Genomic DNA, 16786 nt, shown 5'->3' with positions numbered 1-16786 from the left:
TCTAGCAGACCATACTACCTGATCATGCCCTTGCTTTTCTAGCTGTCAAGAAGACTCCCAAGCAAGCCTCAGTAACCTATGGCTGTGCAGGTTGTGGAGGCAATATACGTGAGAGAGAGAGAGAGAGAGAGAGAGAGAGAGAGAGAGAGAGAGAGAGAGAGAGAGAACCTAAAAAGGGTGTCTGACATCAAAATTTGAGTACATCATGCTAAAGTTTAAACACCCCATGGAGGGGAATTGAAGGTGTCTCCCAGAGGGGAATTGAAGGTGTCTAATACACCCCCATACATTATACTGTAAATAAAACAAATGGAAATCAATATATAGTTTTGCATCTTGGATGGATCATGGATCTACCCGCATAGGGGTTGGAGTGCATGGGAGATTATTGCTAGAATTGTAGCTTGGCACATTTGGAAGGCTAGATTAGGCCATTGAGGGCACTTTGGTTTATGATACACAGTGCATTTGCAGGATTTGGAGTGATATTATCCACACTCTCATGGCCACTCCGGCCAGAATCCAAGGATCTTTGAGGGCTGCAGAGAGAAAGCGCGTCCAGTTTATAAGAGAGTGGGATCATGGCATCTTTTCCACTGCCACTCATATGGGACCTTGTTGGCAGTAGCACAAGGCACCTGATTGGTTGAGATTTCCCCCTTGTGTGGTTTAAAATCTCCCTTTTGTATTTTTTTTTCATACTTAATAAATGTCTCACCAATGCCTAAAGCCCTTGAGAGCTTTGGTGTCTTTAAGATAGGTCCAAAAATTTGTAGCTGTTGTCCAGTAATATGCTTCTTGAATCTCACTTGTGGGCAGTGTGCGAAAGTATGTTGTGAAGTGTTCTGATGATGATGGGAGGCAAGTGTTCTCATTGCATGAGTTGATGTGAGGATGTGAGAGACTGGAGCTGTGAATGAGCTTGGCTAGGGTCCCAACTAGTGCCTTGATGTCTTAAAAGTATGTCTGAAGGTTGTCTTTGTCATCCTTTGGCTTGCTCGGTAATCCCGACTCGTGGACGTTGGGATACCTGCCGTTGTGAGGTCACCATTAGGATACCTGTACTGGGACGACAGCTCGCTGGCCCTGTATCTGTCCTCGTATTGGTTTGCAGTGTATGTAGGATTGGCTCAGGTTCACGTGCTCAGCAGTAAGGTAGGTGATCTGATGCTCTTTGTGTTCTTGGTCACATGCGGTCGCATCAGTGTGCGTCCGAAGTGCATCACCTTTTACATAGAGAGCAGCGTTGCGCTGTGTCTGTCACCATACACAATTCACACTTCCTAGGAGGAGTTGCGTGCTATTTTCATCATCATTATCTTGAGTTTTCTCGTTTGTGCTATGACATTTCCTTTGGTCTTGATGTTGATATTCAAATTTAGTAAGCTTGTTTACATATATATGTGAAGTGACTCATGCTTGTGTTTATGTTCTCTCATTGTGTCTTCTCATTACCTCTTCTAGCATGTGCCTAATTGAGATTTGTTCTTCTCTTCTCATTGTCATGTGCACAGAGTGTATCTACCGTGTGCAACACGCACACAAGACTAGCTTTGAGGCTTGGGGAAGCTTGGAGGTAGGCAGGCTGAGCTAGGGATAGACTGACAAACGGGCACCCAAGTATGGACGGGCGGGTGCCCAAGTGTGGACGCTCGGTGGACCGGCCAAGAGCTTATAAAAGGGTGGCCAAGGTTAGTCAGTTGGTCATAGAGTATCTCGAGCCTTTGTGAGAGCTCTATGGTCAAGAGCCTGGATCTAGTGCAGACGTGCACCTGCTTCATGCAGCTGAGGCTGGCAACAGTCTCGAGGCCTGCGAGGGTAGCTCCGTGGCGGTATGGGACGTCACGGGGTAGAGATTGGTCGGTACGTCTTGCTAGTTAGCTCAGCTTGTGGCTCGGTGGGGACAACCAAGACTTATGGGTTTTGCCCACGGTTGTCATGGTTGGGTGGTTAGGCCTGCACCCCCTTCATGTTATTTGGCTTTGTTTTGCAGGTTTTGAGTCATGTTTCAGGAGCACTCTACGAGGAGATTCGTGGGGATTTGACAATGGTATCAGAGCATGTCTCAAAGAGCGTGCAAGTCGGTAGGTAGAGAAGAACAAGGTCAAAGGAAGAGGTATGAGTTCGAGATGATTGCTGTTTTTTCATATTACTACTTTTTTTTTCAGAATTCAGCATATAATATTATGTTTGCATCGTTGGAACCCGGGTTGGGTTTTGGTCTTGCAAAGGGTCGATTAGATTGCTTCACAAGAGCTTTTGTTTTGGCAAGGAGAGAAGCAAGAGTGCAGACGACTGTGAATCAGCAAGTGAAAGAGAGAAGAGGAGGAGAACTTGCCGGTTGTATGTAACAACGAGAGAAAGGGAGCAAAGACTGTCGGCGTGGAGAGGCGGGCTGGTTGGCGATTTTTTCAAAGGGTGGCGTCGCTGCTGTGCTAAAAAATCAGGCGTAGCGGTTGTTCGTAGGGGACGGCGAAGTACATCCTGTAGCCAATAGGTGGCGGATAGCCTTCGTTAAAAGAACACGTTGCTTTTTCGTTTTTTTTTTTTTCAAAATAAAACCTGCAGCGTGGGGTTTTAAAAAACAAATCGAAGAGCTATTTTTTAAATAAAAAAAGCGTGTGGCTTTTATGTGTGGCCTATGTGTTTTTTTAAATGTGGCTTTTACAAGCCTTCTATGTGGCTTTTCTCAAAGCCATCTAGCATGGTTTTTTTTAATTAAAAAAAAACACAAAAGCCATACCAAAAACAAAGCACTTTTAGGGGAGCTTATAAAATACCCCTAGAGTACAAGCTCTCTAGCACTATTCCTTGTTTCTAGCCAAGATTTTCTTTCACTTTCTCTCCTCGAGATGTCGACCCAAGAATTGGAGATGGAACCTGTTCTCTCGAATGTGAAGACCTGCATGCTAGCGAGGTTGTTGATGGCGATCTTTTTGAAGATTTTGTAACTAAATCTGATTTTCAAGAGTTTAAAGTTACTTTCGAAGCTTCTTTCTTGGAGCGTCAGGCACAAGTCGCCTTGCAGATGCAAGCTTTACAAAATTCCATCTCTTTATTGACAAATGCAACACTTTGGACGAGGCCATTCATTCTGCTCGTATTTATGACGATACGATGGTCTCTTCCAAAACTAAACCTGTAACCAAGCAGGGGAACAAGCACAAAAGAAAGTTCTCCACGCCAATGGCTAGCACGGCAGAAGGAAAGTCTTCGGACCAACCTCGAAGAATTCTACTTTGACTCTAGCAAAGAAAAACCGTCTCTTTAAGGCTTCGAAGCTGAAGGAGGAGAGACGTTGCTTCATCTGCGAAGAAAAAGGACATATGCATAACGAGTGCTCGAAGAAGGGTGCTAAGACCAACGCAGGACCTAAGACGAAGACAGCCAACCAGTTGTCTTTGACAGGTACTTCAGTAATTGTACTTTCTCGCCCCAGTTCATGTTCTGATTGTACATTCAACTCTAAAGTTTTTGGCTTGCATGATATTCTCCGAGTTTATGGAGAAGTGAATGGCCATCGAAAGGTGGAGAAGCTACCGATCCGGATTTAGGACTACGAAGATATTTTGGAGTGCTATGTTATGCATTTAGAGCATGTAGACTTGCTATTAGGGATTGAGCAGTTTAAGACCCTTCAGGTCCAGATAGATTGGTCTAGTCATACTTTTTCTTTTGAACATAGGAACACCTAGTATTGTATCTTAGGTGATTGTATACATCTCTCTCAGGAACCTCTTGTAAATAACGTTAATTTTGAAAATATAATGGATTCTTCTTTGTATATTGCTTTCCACTGTGTCTTTATTGCACTCTCTTCATTTCTCATACCTACTATGGATGTCAATGAATTAAGTGTGTTTGAAAGCAAAGAATTACAGAAGTTACTTGATTCGTTTCAAGATGTATTTCCTAAGGAGCTGCCATCGGACTTACCACCCGAAAGGGCAGTGGATCATCGTATTGATCTAGTCCCTGGTGCTCAACCTATTAGCATTCCGCCTTACAGGATGAGCGAAGCTGAGGAAGATGAGTTGGCCAAACAACTCGCAGATTATTTGAGGATGGGCCAGATCCGTCCAAGTAAATCACCTGACCGCCACTTCTACACTACTCACGCCATCCCCCTTTGCATACTCACTCTCTTCTTGTCATACTCATCCTCGCCAATTTCACACCCATTTTACTACCCTCTTCTTGCTCTACTCACCTTGTTTTACCACATTTCCTTCCACATTGTTGCCTGTCGCCTTCCTTGAGCAGGTGGCTGCCCTAATCACTTGGCCACCATACTTGCCACACCTCTCTCTCTCTGCACACCTGCTACTGCGTCCCTTGCCCTTTCACATCCACTTGTCACTGCTTTATTACTACTTCCCCCTCCTTCTACACTTTTTCCTTTTAGAGCTGTGACAGTGTTTCTTGTGCTTTGCCATCTCCTCCATCCTTTCACTGCCACACCAAATCCCAGTTGCCACATCTTACCTGTCCAGGTTCTGTGGCTGCATGCCTCTTGCTGCCACATCTCCACTCCAAGTACAAGATTCAGTTGGTCTTGTCTTGCGCACTATGGCAGATGATCTTCTCCCACTCCCGTTCCATTCTCCCACTCCATTGCCCGATTTCTTCGCCCTTGTGTCCCTCAGGTTTCAATTGATGGTGCTTCCGCTGTAGACCCAACCCTACTGTGGGGGCAAATTCGTCTGTTGAGGAGGTGGTCTCTTCTGGCATGCTCACTGCCCAGTCTTCGGCTGCTTGAATGAGGCGCATCTCACCAGCTGCAAGAAACGAGCATTCAATTTCTCTACAATGCCACTTCGGTTACTGCATCTTCTTCTTGGTTCACCGAGGACGGTGAGCACCCTAGTGGTGGGTGACCTGTAGCCACCAAGGGTGCCCACGGCATGCAGTGTTCTAGTCTGGTCCAGCTGGACCATCCCTGCTCAACCATCCTGGCTTAGCTGGGTCATCTTGGGTCAACTGGCTGGATTATCTAGTGGCCGCAACAACAGATCTCGAAAGAATCTCCAAGAAGCGCACTGACAGATACATGGGAGCGCATGCACTGAAATGTCATGCCGATTGGCATCTTCCAAAGATAGGAGATACTCACCGACGGCATCCTTGGATATGGTGTGACTCTCGAGAGCATTGAAAGACACAACAATGGAACCATTGGGGCATCCTTTTCCACACACATCTTTTCAGCTTAGTCCGCTCCATCGTTGTCTTCTTGTCTTGTTCATTGAGTCCTGTAGTCATTGTGTCATTCTGTCCTGTATGTTGTCTATCTTACCCGTGACCACTGCTGGGTGTGCATGGTGTAGTGATGGGCATGTAACAGCTTCTTGGAAGTGTTACAAATGATGTTCACAATAATCTATTGTTCTATGCTTACATTCAAGTCTGTTTATAGTGTTACATTGTGTCGTGAGTGTCAAGGACTCCTGGACATACTATATTGTCCATAGAAGAACCACCACTTTAATGTGCCAAGCAACCAACCTTTCTACAACAATACAAGTTAGAGCTCTTGTGAATATGAGTGCAAGTAGTAGCATTAGGAACTCATCCATCCAGAGTATCCCTCCAATCATAGTTGTTATGAGGCGCGCCACTAACAGTTCGAGGTGTACGACTGCTTGATCGAGGCATCCACATTTTTTTTTTTTTGCGGGTTTGAGTCTTTATACGGGGGCTTTAAGGGCCCAAGGCAGCCCCTCTCACACACACTTTCTCTCCCTCCCTCCCTTAAGCCTTTCTCAAGACCCAAAGTTCAAAGTTCAAACTTCAAACACACTAGGATGATGATATTTTTTATACCCACTTTTGGAGCTCTCTCTATACTCTACCGGTTCATTTCATTTTACTTTGTATCCTTGAATCTTGATGATGTATCCAGATGATGAGGATGGACTATTTTGGTCTCATAGGTCATTTTGGCCTTTTGCAGACGTTTAATACAGCTTTCTTTCTTTAACACACTCTCTCTCTCTCTCTCTCTCTCTCCCTCTCTCATACACACCCTCTCTCTCCCTCCCTCAAGGCTCATACATACACACTCTAGTCTCTCTCTCTCTCTCTCTCTCTCTCTCTCTCTCTCTCTCTCTCTTGAGCAGGAGTTGAGTAGATAGGCTAGATTATATGCATCTCTTCTTGAGTAGGAGTTGAGTAGATGGGCAGAGAGAGAGAGGCCATACGTGCATCAGGGCAGGCAGGGTTCAGGAGAGGTTTCTCCACTCTTGACCATATCTTGACACTCAAAGCTATTATTGAGGAGGGCAGATCATATGGCAGGAGGATTTATTGTTGCTTTGTGGATTTCCGCAAAGCTTTTGACACAGTACCGAGAGCGAGACTGATGCGCAGACTACAGAAGATGGGAGTGCCCACAGAGCTGATTTGGGGAATCATGGCTTTATACAGGACAGTTGTGGGGTAGGTACGTACTACTCAGGGTATATCTGAGATGGTTTACTCCACTATTGGGGTGAAACAAGGCTGCCCCCTTTCTCCCACCTTATTTGGGATGTATGTGGATGAGGTTTCGGACTATGTAGAGCGGGAGGGTGACAGAGGAGCACAGCTAGCAGGGACATGGATTCCGCTGTTATTGTATGCTGATGATATTGTGTTGATCTTAGATTCTCCAGAGGAGATGCAGCGTCATTTGGATGCATTGCACACGTTTGCACAAGACAATGGATTGTCTGTTAACCTTGGTAAAACCAAGGTGATGGTGTTTAACACCACAGCACAGTGGGTTAGGAGGTCAGCACCCACCTTTACATATGGTCAGGAGACAGTGGAGTATGTTGTGGAGAGAAGAAGGCACCAGGTGGTAGACCAAGACTAGGCGTGCAAGGTTGGGGCAATAGAACACAGGCGTGAGCAGAGAAAAGGAGGGGCGTGAGCTATCGAAAATTGAGAGAGGAGAGCAATTCGTAGGTTGGGGGAAATGGCCATACGATTTGTATTGTTGGCCTTTCCTTTTATTCAAGTGACTTTAAAAATAATGTGGCCATGTCCAATGTGAACATGGCCAAGGCTTTAAATGTTCTAAGCCTTTAAAATACATGTACAATATACACATTGAGGGGTCGTTTAGGGCTTTAACCCAACAGAGTATACAGATGCATATACTTACCTTGGTGTGGTTTTTAGTGGCCCACTATTTTCCTTGAGGAGAGCAGCGGAGACCAGATTGACCAGAGCTTATGCAGCATTGGGGAGACCAGAGAGGATGTGTTCGCAGGTTCAGTTTCAGGAACCTCAAACAAAGCTTTGGCTCTTTGACACTTCAGCCATGCTGTATGGAGTGGAGATATGGGGACCCTCAGTGGATCACCACAGCCGAGTTGGTAGCACTGATAGATGGAGATGTATGGAGAGGCCCTTGGTTTCTATGATTTCCCGGATGATTAGGGCTAAGGCCTCCGTACCACATGATATTATCCGTGCAGAGATGGCTGCCCCCCCATTGGTAGTAGAGGCACTCACTCGATCAGTCTCCTTTATACATAGCACTTGGGCTCTCCCTAGAGACAGATATGCTCACTTAGCCCTGGAGTCTTCACGACAGTTGGCATCACAGGGAGACGGATCATGTTGGTATGCACAGATGACAGCTTGGTTCCAACTGCATGGCTTTAGTATGGACAGGCTACCTCCATTTTAGTACTCCCTGGATGCACCCTCCCTCTCTCACACAGGTAGAGATTACCAGACTTCTCAAGCAGGACTTGACTCAGCTGGACACTAGGAGGACATGGATACAACCGACACATGAGCTTGGTACGAAGATGGCTTTCTATAGAGATCATCTTCTCCAGCTCACGGAGGATGGGTTTGTGATTAGACCCAGCTACATGGATACTCATCTTTCTCATGGGGTACGGTGTGCTATTGGTCAGATGCGCACATCCTCACACCAGCTAGAGATTGAGATTGGCAAATTCAGAGGAGTACCAGCTGAGGCCAGGATTTGTCAGTTGTGCCAGATGGAGCCAGAGAGAGAGTTACATTACATATGTCACTGTCCAGTATATTATGAGATACGAGGCCGTTTTCACTGCCTGTTCAGAGAGGGTTTCGGACCACTTTCCAGAGTCATGAGATACCAGGATCAGAGATGCCTCGGATTATACTTGTTGGAGCTACGTAGACATAGAGAGAGTCTCTTGAGAGGGAGGGGATCAGAGAGGGAGAGACACCTACAGAGGCAGATTACAGACTTCTTTCGACCAGAGATCAGGCCAGCAGGCATTGCAGCTATCCCCAGAGTATAGCCGCGCACCAGAGGTACACTGATTGATCGGGCTATAGAGCTGGGGCGGTCCAGGGGCCCCAAGATGAGAGGCCCATCTCGACACCGGCGGAGACTACAACAGAGGATTAGGACCATACTAGCATGGCATGGGAGACGTCCAGTCAGAGTACTCACCATGGAGGACATTGAGGATATCCGCCATCGACCGATGAGAGACATCCTTGGATAGTGATGTATATGATGCTTACCTTTGTTGTTGGAGTTTTCCTTCCCAGATGCTATCCATTAGGAGCTCCTAGTACCTTACTTTTCCTCATAGTTGTTTTTAGGAGCTCCTAGTACCTTACTTTTCCTCATAGTTGTTGTTTCAGTTTTAGTTAGTTGTTTTAGCTTTTCTTACACGGACATTGTATCAGATCCACCAATTGTTGTAACCTTTTTGGTCTCATAGGTCATTGTGGCCTTTTGAGGACGTTAATATATCATTTCATTTCATTTTCATTTGTCTCTCTCTCTCTCTCTCTCTCTCTCTCTCTCTCTCTCTCTCTCAACTTTCACTATATATATATATATATATATATATATATATATATATATATATATATATATATATACATATATATATATACATACATACATACATACATACATACATACATATACATATATATACATATACATATACATATATATACATATACATATATATACACACACATATATATATTTTATACATATATACATATACATATATACATATACATATACATATATACATATATATATATATACATATATATATATATATATAAACAGACGCCTCTAACGTCTCTAAAAAATACGAGTCTTTCGAGGCGTGTACCATACCCGCCTCGTACCAAACGCCTCTGACGCCTCTAACAACCTTGCCTCCAATGGTTGTTCATCCAATGGCTTGGATCTAATTACAGTCTCACATTACTTCTTTAGTTGAAAAGCTATACTATCTGCACAATTCAAGAAGATCTATGATGTAGATTGATTTGTTTCCCTGACATAACTGTTATGCCGATGTATTGAAACCAGCTACTTTAGATACAGTACAAACTTCTAATCTCAAATATGTGAACAGCATCAGTATGCCCCAACAACCAGACTCCATGGAACACCCAGCCTAACTAGGCCTTGAATTTTGCTAGGCACCCAATAGGGTTGTAAAAGTGCTGGCTAGCTTTGTCCTCTGAAGCTGGAGTGCCAAATTCTAGACCAGATCATTGAACTGAGTGTCTTTCTCCCCTACCCATGGCAGAAAATTTTTGTGCTTCGTCTGTGTGCAAATCATTCTTGGTGCATTCTACTTCTAGGAAATTGGTATTTTCAGCCTCATTTTTTTTTGCACCATATGATTGTGTCACCCACCATGTACTTTGATTGCCCTATTTTAGGTGGTATTTGTCTTCAGAATGTCTTGGCATGAACATTTGAGGACAGATGCACGTGACAAGACTAAAAAGTGGAGGGTCATTTTTTATCCGCTGTGGGAGGATCAAATTCATGACTGTATGGAAAAAAGAAGCTTTTATCAATGCACGAAGGTCCTGAAGAAGGCCCCTGTGTATGTAGAGTCCAGAGAGTCAAAGTCAATCTATATCTTTAAAGTGGAGGGTGGTTTGAAGGGAAACTAGTGAGCATCCTGCTAGTGTTCTGGCTGAGAGAAAGATAGGAGCCAGGGTGTTACAATTCCTCCTTTTTAACTTTGGTCCCTCAAATTAAGGGCATGCTTCTAAGTTGTTTTTCTTGTGATTATGGCCTGTTATTTCTGTAAGCTTGTTTAATTATACATGAAACTGTCTTCGTAGGCTAGTTTTGTGCTTTGTAAAAGCATTCACTGTGTTTCACCATCTAGCTTTGCTTGTGACATTGTTCTACCGTATTGTAAGTTTCAACTTTCAGGTTTATGTTGCAACATGAAAGATAAAAATGTGTATCTCAAAATTTTCAGGAAAAGACCCTGACTTCAAATTTGTTGTATTGTATGTTACAGTTACCACAAGCAAAGAGGGGTACACCTTGCTACATGGCTCCGGAACTCTTCCAAGAGGGAGGTGTGCATTCGTTTGCATCGGATCTTTGGGCACTTGGATGTGTGATGTATGAGTGCTATGCTGGAAGACCTCCTTTTGTTTCCAATAGTTTCACTCAGCTTGTAAATTCAATTTTATCTGATCCAACACCTGGCCTTCATGGCAATCCTAGCAAAGAGTTTCAGGATTTGGTTGCACGTTTGCTGACAAAAGATCCAGCCAGGCGGCTGCAGTGGTCCGAGCTTTGCCAGCATCCATTCTGGAGGGTTAAAATGAAGCTTTTGCATCTCCCTCCGCAACCTGCTTTTGTAAGCTCCATTCGTCTGTTACAGCAGACAACTAACCGTGGAGCAGATAATGCTACTGCCCATGGAAGTTCAGCTGTTGCTCAAAGGAGTGCACATCAGCAGGACCAGCATTCTTCTCGTATAGAAAAGCCAAGCAGAAGAGTAGAAGCACAGCCAGGGCATAGGAAACCGACAATGAACCCTTCTAAAGATATAGAGTCTTGTGAAAACATACCGGCATCAAAACATTTAAACCCTGTTAAACCACCCAGTGTGAAAAATCCAGGACCTTTGAAGGAGGATTCAGGGCAAAAGAACTGTGGAGTGAATCTCTTGAGATTATCCAGGATAGTAAAAACCAATCTGCAGAGAGAAACAGAAGGTGGCAATTATCGCCAGCAAGTTCCAAATGCCCATGCTAATGATGCAGATGTTATGATTGAAAACAATGATTTAGAGCTGGATTTTGCTGAGCGAACGGAAGGTGATTCGAATGATGATGAGGATGTGCCGGACATGCCTACGTGTCCGGATGTTTCTTCTGGCAGTGAAAAAGCTGATGCATGTAATAATGAAAAGGAGCCTGAGCTGCAGTCTTGCAAGGTCCAAGTGTCACTGCCTGATGCATCTGACAAAAACAGTGGGAATGACCTTGAGTTTGGAAAGGGGGACCTCGAAAAGACTCATGTTGGTTTGGCTAGAATGGATGTTGCAGCTACTCCTCCAGGTGTCGGCCTACCAAGGAGGGTCCAGCGTGCAGTAATACATGGAGATCAAAAGAAGCTTACTCTGATTTCGCCTGCCCAAGGCATTGCAGAGCCTCTTAAAACCTCCCTTGTAATCTCTCAGGCACTCTGGCATCCCTCTGATCTAGCAGTCCGTCCCATTATGATCTATAAGAGGACTGAGAGGCTTGCAGAGCCAGGTTATGAGTCTCGTACACTGCCATTTGATCCCATTGCAACCTCAGATTTTGTGAAGCTTTCAGCTGAGGAAATGGAAAGCTTTCTGAACAAAGTCGTGGCCAGTGTCAGTGGCAATACTGCACTGGGTGAGAAGTTGAATACCCTTAAGTACCTTGAGACACACTGCACAAATGTCGAGGGTGCAAACGCCCTAGTTAATGGTCCAGTGATGCAGATGCTTGTGAAAATGCTGCGTACTTCAAAGCCTCCTACTTTGCGCATTCAGACGATTTTTACTATGGGTTTGCTGATCCGCCATGCAACACTGATTGAGGAGGATCTTGCAAGCTCGGGAATCATTGCAGTGTTAAGTGAAGGGTTGCGTGATAAGCAGGACAAAGTACGGCGGTGCTCGATGGCAACTCTAGGCGAGTTACTGTTCTATATAGCAACACAGAATGAAAATTCTCCTAGATCTGTGACTGGAAGTGATACTCCAGCAAAGGAAGGCAAGTCGACATCTTCTTGGCAGGTAAACGTATGCAAGACTCTTGCTAGATAACCATGATCATGTTGCCGATACTAACAAAGCTTTGTTGTAGCGGTTTTTGACAGGTCCCGAGCACACTGATTGCTTTGGTTGCTTCTATCCTCCGAAAAGGTGAGGATGATGTTACTCAGCATTATGCTCTCAAGACCATTGAGAACATTTCAAGCCAAGGGGGAGAGTGGGCTGCTCGCTTTACCAACCATGGAGTTCTTGAGAACCTCTGCTACATTTTCAAGGCTTCTGCAAAGCAGGAAAGCCTTCGCTTGACTGCAGGCTCCTGTTTGGTAAGGCTTCTAAGATTTAGCTCTGCCAATGTATCATTTGTTCTAGATAAGCTGAGCCTCAAAGACCTTGCCATGGGACTAGCAAAAGGTAACCCCAGGGAACAACAAGTGAATATCAACTTGTTGAACATGTCTTTGGTTGGAAGCAGTTCAGCAAGTATTGGTAAACAACTTGCTCTTCTCTTGGAGGAGAAGACACTTGTTTCCACTCTCCTAACAATACTGGAGCAGAGCACAGAGGTATTACGAGGCAAGTCTTTTATATGTGTGGCGCTGTTGTGCAAGGCCAGTCGCAGGTGGTTGGCTTCTCTGGGTAGTGGCAAGCTTTTAGCCATTATTGAACGATTAATCAAGGAGAAAGACTCTTATGTCAAGCAGTGTATTGATGCATTGATACAAACAATTGTGGAGATAGTGCCTAACATCTTGGAAAGTATAGGGTCTGATGTGCAGCAATTAGCAAGTGGGAAGCGGCTCACTACTGGAACAGCTCATAGCACACAAAGTGGTCGGAATCAAGCTAAAAGTAGTCTTTCTCTCTTTTCACTCATTCTGCATTTGTTTGAAAGCCCCGTCTTCAGGGAGAAAATCATCAATGGGCAGATTCTTAAACAGCTGGCAGGCTTTTTGAGCAGTTTGCAGACGGCCTCTTTCCAGGTAAGAATAAGTACTCAACTTTCACTCTGAGCATTCAATCAATCAATGTCCCATTACTGGTCTCTTTATGAATTTTGTCTGATGATGTGTCATTATTGCCATGCAGGGGCTTGATGAGTTTCAATCCACTCTTCTAAGGATCTTTGAAGTGCTTGGGCAGCAATCTTCCATTCCACTTGGGTTTCCAGATGTGTTTTGTCGTGAGGTCCTGCCAAGTCTGGCCATCTTATACAGAAAGAACAGCTCAGGAGACACTCGTTTTCTGTGTCTAAAGATCTTCTTTGATGTCCTTGTGGTTTATTTGGATGACATTTCGAATTCCGAGAGGCAGGATATGGGCAAGCACTCCTCTGGATCAGCCAGTCGGGATGATTTGAGGTATATTGCAAGGCAGCAGTTTCTGCCTTACTATTCAAGTCTCATGGATGATGACGATCCCATCCCTATGTATGCTCAGAAGCTTTTAGTAATGCTGGTTGACATAAAATGTATTGGGATCGAAGACATACTCCGCTTAAAGCTCATCTCACAATTCTTTGATTTCCTTCGTGAGGACTTTTCGACTGTCAATCTTCATAATGTCAGGTTATGCCTTTTCTTAGCATCAGCATCCGAGGTCAAAACAAACTCAATTTCAGAACTCCGGATAAGTGGAAGAGTAGGTTCTTTGCTAGAGTTTGTGCATGGAAGGGATATGGAGGATTTCTTGGAACCTTCACTGTCTCTTTGTAGGTCACTTCTTATACGTTGCTCTGTGAAAGAGAGAGATGATGTGCAAGATGATGGAATAAAAGATGTTGCAGAATTTGTCACATATGGAGGCGTGTTCTTAGAGCTTTGTTGCAGGCATGAGCCTCTGATTGCCGAAGTAGCTGCGGAATGCTTGCTTTTGCTGGTGAAGGTGATTCCGAAAAGCGCAGCTCTTGTGCTGGCATCAAAGCTGCCACTCTTGAGGAATGCATTGGAGTCTTCTTGTAGCTCTCAGGGTTCAAGAGCAGCATCAAGGATGCAAAGATTATTGCTTTTGACCCTTTGTGCAGTGTGCAAAGAGCAACGTATGGCGCATTCAAATCTGCAACAGTCACCAGTTCCGGTGAAATCTGGCTCAGACATCTCAGCACTAGTGTCGGTTGTTGCCAGGTTGAAAAACTCCAATGTACAGATGGTGGCTGATGCTGCAGCAGATGCAGGTCTAGAGTTGCAGGTACTTCTAGGTGGACTAAACAGTTGAGATGTGAAAGTTTTTAACACATGTAAGCACTGCATAATGTAGAGTCTTGTTGCTTAGAGAGATGATACAAGCTTTCTGCATTACTCCTTTAATTTGTGTTCCTGATTCCTGGAATCGTAAAGGAATCACACATGTTTAAGATGCCTGTAAAATAATGTGCTCATCGTGTCCCGAGGAGGGTTAGTTCTGCTCGAATTTGGCCCCATAACATTCAAATCCATCTGCGTAATGTAATTTCAAGGTGCCCTGCATTCTGGGTGCGTCTGAATCAATGATAATATTACGGTTTTTGGTATCTTCAGCATTTTTTGTTGTACACAAGTAATCAGTCTGTTTGTGGGTGGGTGTTCTTGTAAGTATGCCTATGAGGTGATAGCCCAAGTGGTGAAGGTGTTTGCCTAGGACCAGGAGGTCTTGGGTTCACAACTCCACAAGGTCCTTGGTAGCATCGCTTATGGACGGTCGCCTACAAGCAATGAAAAGTTGTAGCTACGGGAGGACACAAAATCTTTGAAAAATTGTGCACAGGGCAATCTTTGAAAATTGTGAATTGCTCCTAAAACCCTGCACATGAACCAAAATCTCTACACAGCAGCTTGGAAAACTCTGCATAGTAATTTAAAATTTCTGCATCAAATCTTGTACAACAATGTGAAATTTATGCACACTCCTTGAAACTACACCAACATTCTGCACAGCAACCTTCTCCTTGCAATATTCCTTCAATAACTTAAAGATTTGGCAATCTAGGGTTTCAATCTTGAATAAATAAGGGCTCTAAGGATTAATCTTTGAAAAGGTATGCTTCTTAACCAAGAAATCACTCAATATTGGTTACTCAAATTTCTATAACCCCTAATTTTGAAAATCAAGAACATTTCAATAAATCACGATCAAGAAGATCAAGAACTTCAAGAAATTAAGCACTAAAGTGAATTAGGGCCTTGTAGTTCTTCCTTGGAGGCTGGAGATTTTTTTTTTGAGATGGTCTCTTGCCGCACAGTGGTAATATCAAGTATTTTTGACACAAATACAAGAACCATAAACCTTGTCCCAGTTGTTTAGAGCAGTTGGTAAGCGGTTTGTCTCTCTATAGGTGGGTCCGTCCAAATTTGAACTCCACTAACTGCTAGACATTCAGCTCCCTCTAGAAAGGGAGAGGTCTCCACCATGACTTTCATGCATCAGCCCCATGATGGAACTTCACGGGGGGCATTCACATTGTGGCTGAAAAAATAATTTTACGAGGGGGGATAAAGATGGTGGGTTGAAGGGAAGAATGCTTAGGGATGAATGGAGGAAAGGTGGTAATTGAGAAGAGTCCTTCTTCATAATCAACACCTTTCAACCACCATCAGCCATTTACTTGATTATTTATCAAAATGCCAATTTTACAAAGCCAAGGTGTCCATAAGACCTTATTCATTACATATTATTGAATTTAGTTATCAAGCAAGCATAAATGTATTGGACTTGATGATTGCAGACTCATGAATATTATTGAATTTGTGAAGATTTTTGGGATAATATTATGATGATGATGATGTGGAATTTGTGTTGATGAATCCATTAGGGTGCTGTATTTTGCACATGAACTTGAGGGGCTATAATTTTGTTCCTCAACTTGGTTGCGAAGTATCAATTTGAAAACAAGGTGGAACCACAAATATTTCAAAACTTTGCCATGTCATAGTGTAAAAGGTTTGGATGTCATTCATAACCTCTATGCATCCACCCCTTAAAATCTGCCTAGATGTGGGAGTCTAGGAACACGTTCCAGAGTGCATCTACCAAAACCACCCCTCTAAAAGCCATGAAGGCAAGGTCACAATCCTTTGCCTCATAAAAAATATATGGACTAGACTAGGCTGACCAATATACAAATGCCCATGTGGTTTAAACCCTGCCGCTCTTGAAACTACTAATGACATGGATATCCACATGAGCTTCAAAGTGGGGCAAGGAACCATGAAGAAAGACCAACCATCCAATGCAGATTATGTTCACAGAAGAGGATTCTAGCTCATGGCTAGCAACAAACTAGGACAGTTGAGGTGGTTTGTGGTGGTCTCCTAAGCCTTCGTGTGATGTTCGAAGCGGAGTGGAATGCATCATTTGGGCAGATATTATACACACTTTCATGGCCACTTGGGCTTGTATCCAAGGAACCTCTATATCTGCAAAAGCTAACGCCTTTATGAGGTAATGGGACCACGAGATCTTCTTTTCACATGCTCCCTAAGGACCTTCATGTATGCATTGCATTTTGGGATGAATTTTCTTTCTTCAAGCCTTGGTCATGGATTAGTATTGGTTTGTTCATACTTAGAAGTCTCTTTATTGCCAAAAAAAAGAGTCCATCATCTGTACAAAGAAAATATTCTTTTCTCTTCATTGTAAGTTCTTGTTGCTCTTTCTATGCATTTTGATTTATTCCCTTCACATGTTTGCATACACACAAAGGTGAGGAGAAGCATAAGGGCAAAGAAGTGATACAAATGTCTTGGATCATTGGTCCACTGCAATACCAAGCTTCAAAA

General features: G+C 43.8%; 1 protein-coding gene across 9 annotated transcripts in view; it reads left to right on the top strand.

Moving 5' to 3' along the window:
• Positions 1–14514, top strand: part of LOC147632417 (kinase family with ARM repeat domain-containing protein) — a 67554-nt gene extending 53040 nt beyond the window's left edge. For all 9 annotated transcript variants that reach the window (XM_086807227.1, XM_086807231.1, XM_086807228.1 and 6 more), the window contains 3 exons: positions 10293–12056; positions 12140–13015; positions 13122–14514. In XM_086807227.1, the coding sequence (XP_086663353.1) occupies positions 10293–12056; positions 12140–13015; positions 13122–14246 (3765 nt within the window). In that variant the 3' untranslated portion in view covers positions 14247–14514. The remainder of the gene's footprint in view (positions 1–10292; positions 12057–12139; positions 13016–13121) is intronic.
• Positions 14515–16786: the final 2272 nt, after the last annotated feature.

Source organism: Cibotium barometz, chromosome 13 (genome assembly GCF_041138505.1).
Source record: "Cibotium barometz isolate CiBa-2024 chromosome 13, ASM4113850v1, whole genome shotgun sequence".
NCBI lineage: Eukaryota > Viridiplantae > Streptophyta > Polypodiopsida > Cyatheales > Cibotiaceae > Cibotium > Cibotium barometz.
Note: the sequence above shows the minus strand (reverse complement) of the source record. Positions and strands in the feature narration are given on the sequence as shown.